Source organism: Halichoeres trimaculatus, unplaced genomic scaffold (genome assembly GCF_033239565.1).
Source record: "Halichoeres trimaculatus isolate MK-OKI-2021-1 unplaced genomic scaffold, fHalTri1.1 fHalTri1_scaffold_6, whole genome shotgun sequence".
Taxonomy (NCBI): domain Eukaryota; kingdom Metazoa; phylum Chordata; class Actinopteri; order Labriformes; family Labridae; genus Halichoeres; species Halichoeres trimaculatus.
Window position 1 is genome coordinate 12230096 of NW_027437184.1, and position 8919 is coordinate 12239014.

General features: G+C 39.3%; 2 protein-coding genes across 2 annotated transcripts; both read left to right on the forward strand.

The window, feature by feature from the left end:
- Nucleotides 1-570: 570 nt before the first annotated feature.
- LOC141792082 (cornifelin homolog B-like) lies at nucleotides 571-2557 on the forward strand. Its single transcript, XM_074672863.1, has 3 exons — nucleotides 571-1452; nucleotides 2038-2192; nucleotides 2371-2557. Exons 1-3 carry the CDS (start codon nucleotides 1347-1349, stop codon nucleotides 2491-2493), a joined length of 384 nt encoding a protein of 127 aa, XP_074528964.1. The 5' UTR covers nucleotides 571-1346; the 3' UTR covers nucleotides 2494-2557.
- A 1418-nt stretch (nucleotides 2558-3975) lies between these two features.
- nhp2 (NHP2 ribonucleoprotein homolog (yeast)) lies at nucleotides 3976-5964 on the forward strand. Its single transcript, XM_074672584.1, has 4 exons — nucleotides 3976-4292; nucleotides 4900-4969; nucleotides 5064-5169; nucleotides 5291-5964. Exons 1-4 carry the CDS (start codon nucleotides 4127-4129, stop codon nucleotides 5414-5416), a joined length of 468 nt encoding a protein of 155 aa, XP_074528685.1. The 5' UTR covers nucleotides 3976-4126; the 3' UTR covers nucleotides 5417-5964.
- Nucleotides 5965-8919: the final 2955 nt, after the last annotated feature.

Below are 8919 nucleotides of genomic sequence, written 5' to 3' on the forward strand. Positions count from 1 at the left end.
TTACAGATCTGAAAATGACCACCAGGAGGGCGATTCAAAGTTGTTGAAAACAAACTTTGTCTCCCAGAGTGCATTGCTGTGTAACAGTCTCAAATGGTTTTCATATGAAAATTATTAAAGAAGTGGGCAGAGTCTCAAGGTCAAGAAATTCAAGTGGCAACCTTTTTGTCTCAAACTATAAAGCCTATTCAGACGTGTTAAAACTGCAGTCACATGAGTGTCCACCTGAAGTGTGCTTAGGAAGTACCAGAATTTTTTGGGATTTTCTTGGAATTAATGTCTCTTAATTTTACTTAAATAACAACATCATGATGCAAAAATGGAGTAACTTATATTAAATATGTTAAATATAATATATATGGTATTAAACATGTTTTCTGAAACCTTTTATAGAATTTGTAAACCAAACAATCATTGTAATATTTTTCTGTAGAGACCAATGTTCTGCTTTTGCTTCATTTTTTTTATATATAAAATTTTATGATTCATAAATGCTGTCAGCCCTTTAATTAATGGTTTAAAAATATCCCAATTAGAGTTTTTACATAACTCCCTTTGGGTAAATTTTTAAAAATACAAGCCCCTGTGACTCTGGCTCCAGTGCCTCAGGTAACAGCTGTTATTACCTGAAAAACGACATCTTACAGGTTCGACAAGTTTATCCGAAACCTCCGCCCCCTGAGAGACGTCGTCCTCCAATCACAACCAGTCACCAGTCTCGGCATCAGACACACACACAGGTAAGATCCCCACCTGTTTTTCTCTTCTTCTGTGGTTTTCATCTGATTTATTGTTTAATACTTATCGTATTAATCTATTTAGCATTTGCCTGTGTTTCATCCTACTGTTTATCAAATTTGTTGGTATTGATATGATGAAAATGATGGGTGTGTAGAGTTTAGGAGCTCCGTGGACCTGATGGGTTAACAGTTACCTCATACATGGAATTTATTCCAGGTGATTGCACAACATGATCTTTTTAAGTTTCAAAGTAAAAACAACAGAAACAGTAGAATGACAATTTTTAAGAATAATCCTAAAAGCTTAGAATGTCATGAAATTGAGCCTGTTCAGTGATCTCTACAGAGTCGTGTCTGTGTATAATGCAGTGATCTCCACTACAGAGCCACATCTGTTTATAAAGCAGTGATCTCCACCACTGAGTCGTGTCTGTTTTAATGTTGTGATCTCCAGTACGTAGTCACGTCTGTCTTTAATGTAGGGCTGCCTGACTACATCAAGATCTCATCCATCCTTGTTTTCTGTTAACATGACTGTCCCTCTGTACCTTTCCCATACAGTGCCCCCTATCGGTGCAGTAGTTGTGTGGTCTCTTTTGTCACAGGATGAGCTGGCCCGTGGTCTCACAGCCTCAGTCTCAGTTTGTTTCGTCTAATGATGATGATGAGTGGAGCTCTGGAATCTGTGACTGCTGCGACGATGTCAAAGAATGTACGCTGAGTTAATCATCAAAATGTATTCACTACGTTGCCAAAAATGACAGCAAGGCTCTCAAGCTAGCTTAGCATATGGACATGGTTATTACACACTAACAGGCCAGTCTCTGTTTTACTGTAGTCTTCTAACTCTCATGAAGAATTTCTTTCCCTGCCAGATGTGGTTGTGAAGACAGCAATGACTGATTATGCTAAGCTAACTGACATTTTCTTGTCATTCATTTTTCAAATGTAAGCACAGCATTTTGGTGATTTGATGTCTAAAGAGTCATTTTGCTGGATGTAATTTAGCTTTCATTTTGGATTTGTAACTTTTATTCTACATGTTCAGAAGAGTTTAGATTAGAAAAGATTATTAGCATGCTAACAGTAGCCTACAGCAGCTAGTTGATAAGATCTCCAAAACTCTTTATAGCTTTGTGTCATTTATATCATTTATATCCCAAGATATATCAAAACATAACTCATGATTCAAACGGAGCTCTAGTTTTGTGTTTTTGGGAGTAGTCTGGGTTATTTGTGTGTTGTTTTGTGTAACTGTTCTGTTAATATGTGTGTTGATTGTTTCTGTGTGTGTCAGGTTGTTTTGCATTCTGGTGTTGTCCCTGCTTCGCCTGTGTCACCACTAAAGCGTTCGGTCAGTGTCTCTGTCTCCCCCTGTTGGACATCTGTGGCTGCATCCCTCCCATCACCTTGTCCATGAGGGTCTCGGTACGACAACGCTACGGTATCAAAGTGAGGACAAACTCTGTTTCAGCTGTTTTTGTGTTCAATGTGAACTGTAGTGATACTGAGCTCTTTACCTGGGGTACAAAAGTTAATATCATGTCTTTGTGTGTGTGTGTGTGTGTGTGTGTGTGTGTGTGTGTGTGTGTGTGTGTGTGTGTGTGTGTGTGTGTGTGTGTGTGTGCAGGGCAGTCTATGCACAGACTGTGTGTGTTCCTTCTTCTGTCAGTGCTGTGTCTGGTGTCAGATCTCCAGAGAAATAAAGAGCAGGAAGCTGCCCACCGTGCTCAGTGACATCATCAACCACTAAGGACATCTAAGTCTTCTATACGTCCTCCATGATTACAGTCTCAGATTTAATTGGTTACAACTTTTGTCACCCTTATACTTATCTGTTTAAAATATTTTTATGTTAATATATTCCTGTATTTCAAAATAATATTTATAACTTTTTGTCTTGTGTTTATCTTTGTGTTTTGTTTAATTTAAAGTATTCTTTGTTTTGATTTTTTTTTTCTTAGAGTCAACTACTTTTTTTTACCTGCACAGATTTTTCTTAAAACTTAATAAAACAATAAACTTGTTCTTATCAGATAAATAAGTTGTTGATTAAATAATTTCAACCTCTTCTATGCTATAGAAATTACAATTGCACACAATGTTATTATCATGTGCCTACAAGATAACAGCATCATGTGAGAAGTGAAATACGATGTATAATCCAACAAAATGACTTGTTGACGCCAGATCATAATTTTTCCATACAAGGTGATTAACATTGTGTGCACAAAAGTTATTTTTATTATGTATTACTTTCGTGCATACTATATTTATCTTGCTGGAAGAAGTTAGTATCTTTTGCACAAAAATGTTGTGCTCAGAATAATTAACTTGAATTTCAGACACATTTTCTTTTGGTATTTAACTTAGTCTGATTATAAGGGGAAGTCACACCATGGAGCTATTATTGTAGAAAAAATGTTGGTGTGTGTGTAAACGCAAACACAAGTATGTTTACCGATCTACAAATGTGTAAACAGATTTGCAAATGTGTGCGCAAATCCACAAAAATGTGTGCATATCCACAAATGAGAACACAAATCCACAAGTGTGTGAACAAATCAAGAAATGCGTGCACAAATCCACAAATTTTTAAAAGAATTTGCAAATTAATATATAGTCTTAAATGGCTGAAAAGTCTACATTTTTTTTCTACAAGACCAGAAATTACACACAGATCATCAGTTACAGCTCAGGTGGGCATCCCAATGGTCTGGGTACATATGATTTCTGCTACAGTCCTGCTGTCTGAGTGCCCTCTAGCCAACTGGGAGGCCAGCCTTGGTTTTAACTGTTGACCAGGGTGAATTTTCAGGTCATGTAGAAAAAACCATTAATACTTTTCAGCCAGTTCAGACTGTATATTATATGCTAATCCGTTAATAGGTTTATGGATTTGTGCATGCATCTGTGGATTTACCGTCACATTTTTAAATATTTTACACATTTGCAAATCTGCTTACACATTTGATAATCAGTTTTACACATTTGTGGATCAAATGCATTTGTGGATTGACTCAGATATTTGTGGATCAGTTCACATATTTTGGATGCATTTACATGCACACACAAATAATTTTTCTACAATAGTAGTTCCATATCACACCATTTATTTTAAAAGTTATATCTATAGTGGAGCACCAGAGAAGAGGAAAACTGCAGAGAAGCTGTCAGTCTGGTAGTTTCATTTTCAGGGATCTGGCTGTAGTTCTCCTCCGGTCCTCTGGGGGCGATGTTACCCCCTCTATTCAGTTCACCGGAAGAGAAGGAAGAAAAAAGTTCTACACGTGTGTTTGCTTCTCAGTGCGCGGTGTGTGGTTAGCAGCTCCACCAGTGAAGAAATTGATAATTTTTATAATCTTGTTTTATATTTTTGAACCGAAATGACAAAGACAAAGAAGGAGAAGGTCTCGGCGGAAGGTGAGGAGGTCGCTGCAGCAGAGGGTGCAGAGAGGTCGTACCAGGAGCTGGTTGCTAACGTAAACCCGATCTCCCAGCCGCTGGCCTCCAAAAAACTCAGCAAGAAGCTCTACAAATGCGTCAAAAAGGGTAAAGACTTTAATTTGTTCTAAAGACAGGAGCATCAGACTCAAAAGGAAATCTACACGTTTTGAACTCCGTGCTGTGTCAGCGCGTCTAAAGCTGCTGCACGTCAACATTTAAGATGTCAAATTTATCTTTGGAGTCCTATCTTTGAGAATAAGTTGAGTTACTGAAACAACAATGAGCAGAATTTGAATGGCTTAGACGGAGGAAACTCATATGGTCAGTGGGCGTTTAGTGTTTACCATTCTGCTTCATGCAGCAGCATGTTCCAAATAAGCCTTTGTAAACTAGAGAGTTAACTTTTTTAACTTATTATGTGACAAAGTAGATGTTGTAAGACATTAAATTTAGTACCATAAGAATTTAATGACATTGGTGACTCATTTGGCACATGCACGTATAAAACTAATAGATGAGCTATTATTTTTTGTACATAATAGAAGACTTCCCATGAAGCAAGGGATTGTTTTTGTGTAGTGGAGGTTTCAGCCTCATGTTAAAGCTTAAAGAAATGACATCTGTGTGCTTCCTCCACAGATTAAACTGTGAATTTACATCAGGAAATATTCAAGATGCTTATGATAATAAATAAAATATTTTTCCATCGTAGCTGCAAAATTGAAAAACATCCGCAGAGGAGTCAAAGAAGTTCAGAAGTTCATCAACAAAGGAGAGAAGGGGTGAGTTGACCACGTTTGTTCCCTTCAGGTGTAAAAAACACACACACAAGGACTGTGATCACCTTTACCTGATTGTTTTGATGTGTGACTGCAGGATCGTGGTATTGGCTGGAGACACGCTACCAATTGACGTCTACTGTCACCTACCTATCATGTGTGAGGACAGGAACATGCCGTATGCCTATATCCCATCTAAAGTGGTGAGACACCAATTCACAAAGTTTTCTCAGCATTCATGATGATTGAGACATGTTTCTGCCTGGTGTCATGTGACTCAGACTGGACAGAGTCTGACTGTTCGCCTTCTGGTCTGATTTTCAGGATCTGGGTTCGTCTGCTGGCTCCAAGAGGCCAACGTGTGTGATCCTGATCAAACCTCATCAGGATTATCAGGAAGCATATGACGAGTGTTTGGAGGAGGTGAGCGGTCTACCCAAACCGCTCTGAAATGTCAGCCAATCAGGGGGCAGCTCTGAGGTCACTGTCCACATCCTCTAAATGTCTCCTCTGTGTTTCTTCATCCATACCTGATCAGTGAACTCGTGAGGTGTGAAGGATTGTCAGGTGTCAGGCAGTGGAGTTATGCAAACAGTCTTCACCCACTTCCATTCTTTGTGCTAAACTAGGCTAACATCGTCCTGGACAGTCTGAGTGCATCGGATGGATTGAGGAGCTTTAAATAAATATATAAAGTTGTTTTTTTAATTTCCCAGTGTAAATAAACAGTCATATGTTTAGTGATGTCACTGCAGGAGCTTAAAAAAGTAAATTTTCATTTGTTTTTATGACAGAAATAAAGAAGTCTGTGAATATTTAGTTAAAAATCAAATATTGATCCTGTTCTGTAGGTTTGTGGAGCAGGTAGAGCTCAGTCACCTCTCTCTTCTGTTGTTTTAAGCCTTGGTCTTTTTTGGTTTTATGATGTTTCTGCTGTTGAATATGTTAAGTTTGAACTCTTTGATTTTTGTATTAAAAGAATGAACTGACAACAGATGTTTTTTCTTCATGTTTGAACTCACAGAAACTGGAAATGACTAAGTGAACATTCACGGTTCAGTGTGGTTTGCCCAATCAGGAACAAGAACTTGAATTTGAGACCTTGTAGGTACAGATGTTCCCGGGTATTTTCAGAAGTGAATAGCCCCCTAATTTGTTTTTAAAATGAATTTTGTCTACATGTAACCAGGCAAAAATATGCTAAAAAAAAGTGCAGCTTCAAGCATGCTTAACCTAGATGTGGCAGTGTTGTTCAGACATGAAATCTGTGCCAGCCAATCACAATGAACCCATGTCAGTCAGCTGTGACATTTGAGAACCAAATACTCTGCTTCCTGGTGTATTTATGAAACCAGACTTTTCAAAAAACTTCACTTTGGCTGGAGTTTTCAGAAAACAGGTTTTAGTTTCGTAAAACTGCTGTTTCGTGTCGGTGAAAAGCCTAAACATATAAAACTATGCGTGATTTTCCAGATACCAGGCTGCATGTGAATTTGCTTATTCTGACATCCCTCAGCATATCCACAGACTTTCAAGGACATGAACATTTGACAGAAGTGGCAGAAAATATTATTCCATGCAAATACAGCTGCATCTCAACAAATTACGATGAGATGGAAGAGTTTACATCAGTGAGTCAATTCAAAAAGAAAAATATTTCAAAACATTTCTTTTAATCGTGGTCATTTTGGCTAACAGTTAGTCCCGACCAAAATAAGTCATTAATTATGAAGTAACAGATTACTGCATAAGACCAATAAAATGGCTCTTGTGCAGAAATATTGAAAGTTATTTGTACATTCAATTGACATGGACAATGCATACTAATTAACATTTCTGTAAATATGCTATTATTAGCTGAAAGGCTAGTTTCCATTTGTGTACCATTTAAATGTTAGAATCATCTTTCTCAAAAGAACTGAAACAAAACACAAATTAAAAAATTCAGATTATATATGAAAAAAATTACATAAAGAAGTAGTTGGCAGTACAAAGGTTATATAGTTCAAACAGATGATGTGAGTTAGTTTGGTTAGAAGAAAATACTATAATTTCAGAAAGCATTGATTTATTGATTTCAAATTCATGGTATTACAATGAAAAGAGTTTATGGTCATGGCTCAGTGGGCTGCTGTTTGATGTTTTGGCCACAAGGTGGCAGTGTTATCCCATTTTCTGTGGTTGAGGTTATGTCTGTGACCACAGGGTGGCAGCACAGGAGCAGAATACAACAACAACCAAAGGTGATAAGGTCTTTGACTAAAGAACATCCTGAACTTGTGTTTCTAGTTGTAACTGTTGGTGTGGGGCCTCTTCCTCGTTTGGCCCTCACATAGTCCAGGTGCAACTCTGTAGATAAGGTTGAGTTGACGATGTCTGAGGGTCTTTTGAGGCGTGTCAGGGGTCTCTGATCTGCTGGTGAACGGTCGGAACAGGTGCAGTGAAAGCTGATCTCAGTCCTACAGCTCCAGGGCTCCAAAAGAGGAAGCAGGAGGTTAGTTCGTACCAATTCCTTCCTTTCGGTCCGTCCTGTTCAGACTCGTTCTCATAATCAGTGAAGTTCATAAACTCCTGTCAGCACCGAGCCTGAGGCTGCGCAAACTTTCCACTACTGGAACAGAGACAGAGAATGAGGCAGGCAACGAAGAGCAGAAAGATCCAGATGAAGGTTTAAGGTAGTCTAGAAAATATGGAGGGTTTTCTGTGGACCCCCTCTGGGGGCCTTTGAGGGTCTGTTTGTGAATCTCAAAGTTGTCAGTTGTGGTGCAGGTGTCAGGGTGACTTATTGGTGGAAACAAGGAGGCAGGTTAGAATTCAGCTTTCATGGTAATTTTTTTTATTATTTTGTTATTCTTTGAACATAGATGTTGCTGATTGAAAGCAAATACAAATCTCAGTGTTTATTTTCAGTTTCTTTCAGCTGAGATTTGTGCACCCCCAAATTTCTATTCTCTAGATTTTCATGGAAATTAGAATACATCCCTTCCAGAGTCATGATGCTTCCTGAGTGGAACTTCAGAGGGTCAGTTCACTCTGGAAACCCAAGCAAGATCAGGGTCTGCTGTAGGAAACTGTGACATCCAGACTGAGGTCTCACATGAGACAGGGACTGGGACCGTTGGGGGTTAAAACAGATCAGATGTGTTTCACTTTAACGGGTGTGACAGGAAACATACGGGTCGCTCTCACTGAAGCTGTCAGGGTACCAGCATGACCCCCAACTCCCAACTCAGCATCTGTGCTGTGAAACATCTCTGTCATACACCGGACACCTTCAGCCAGTCAGGTGAGGGATCAGAGTCCAACTGTCTGGAGGTCAAACACTCCTCTGATTGGCTTGCTTGGTTTGGTTTGATTTGTCTTTTCTGTCACAGCTGTGTCTCCTGCTGCAGGCCTGAACACACACACACGTGTGTGTGTGTGTGTGTGTGTGTGTGTGTGTGTGTGTGTGTGTGTGTGTGTGTGTGTGACGTTATGCAAATGTGAGGTATCTAGCCGTCAGCCTGGCAGTTAGCAGGTCGACCACACACACTGCAGCACTCACTTGCTCTGCCTGCCGATGTGCCCCTGAGCAGTGAGTGAGAGGGGATTTGAACCTGGCTGCAGGAAAACTTCCTTCAACACAAATAAGATTTAGATATCTTCCCCTGCACACTGGTTTCTGTCTGACTGTTTTTTTTTGTGTTTTTTTTTTAGAATAACAGTTAAAACGATGACAGTGAAGTTACTTCAGCTTTGACGTTGTGTGTGTGTGTGTGTGTGTGTGTGACGGACGGTGCTGAATGATGTGTCAATGGAGTAGAAACAGCTCATGATGACAGGCAGGTACATTTAGCAGGTGTTCAGAGGTGGCAGCTCTTCAGTCTAAGGAGATGTCTGTTTTAGACCGTGCAGATTGATCTGATGGGAGGAGCTAATAACGGCGCCGTCTGATGTCTCAGACTTTGATGAAA

Bases quoted from the DNA above. Each gene is read 5' to 3' on its own strand.
- nhp2 (XM_074672584.1), top strand. From the start codon at position 4,127: ATGACAAAGACAAAGAAGGAGAAGGTCTCGGCGGAAGGTGAGGAGGTC. The intron at 4,970-5,063 runs GTGAGTTGACCA...GTGTGACTGCAG, and splicing joins ATCAACAAAGGAGAGAAGGG to GATCGTGGTATTGGCTGGAG. The intron at 5,170-5,290 runs GTGAGACACCAA...TCTGATTTTCAG, and splicing joins CCTATATCCCATCTAAAGTG to GATCTGGGTTCGTCTGCTGG.
- LOC141792082 (XM_074672863.1), top strand. From the start codon at position 1,347: ATGAGCTGGCCCGTGGTCTCACAGCCTCAGTCTCAGTTTGTTTCGTCT. The intron at 1,453-2,037 runs GTACGCTGAGTT...TGTGTGTGTCAG, and splicing joins CTGCGACGATGTCAAAGAAT to GTTGTTTTGCATTCTGGTGT. The intron at 2,193-2,370 runs GTGAGGACAAAC...GTGTGTGTGCAG, and splicing joins GACAACGCTACGGTATCAAA to GGCAGTCTATGCACAGACTG.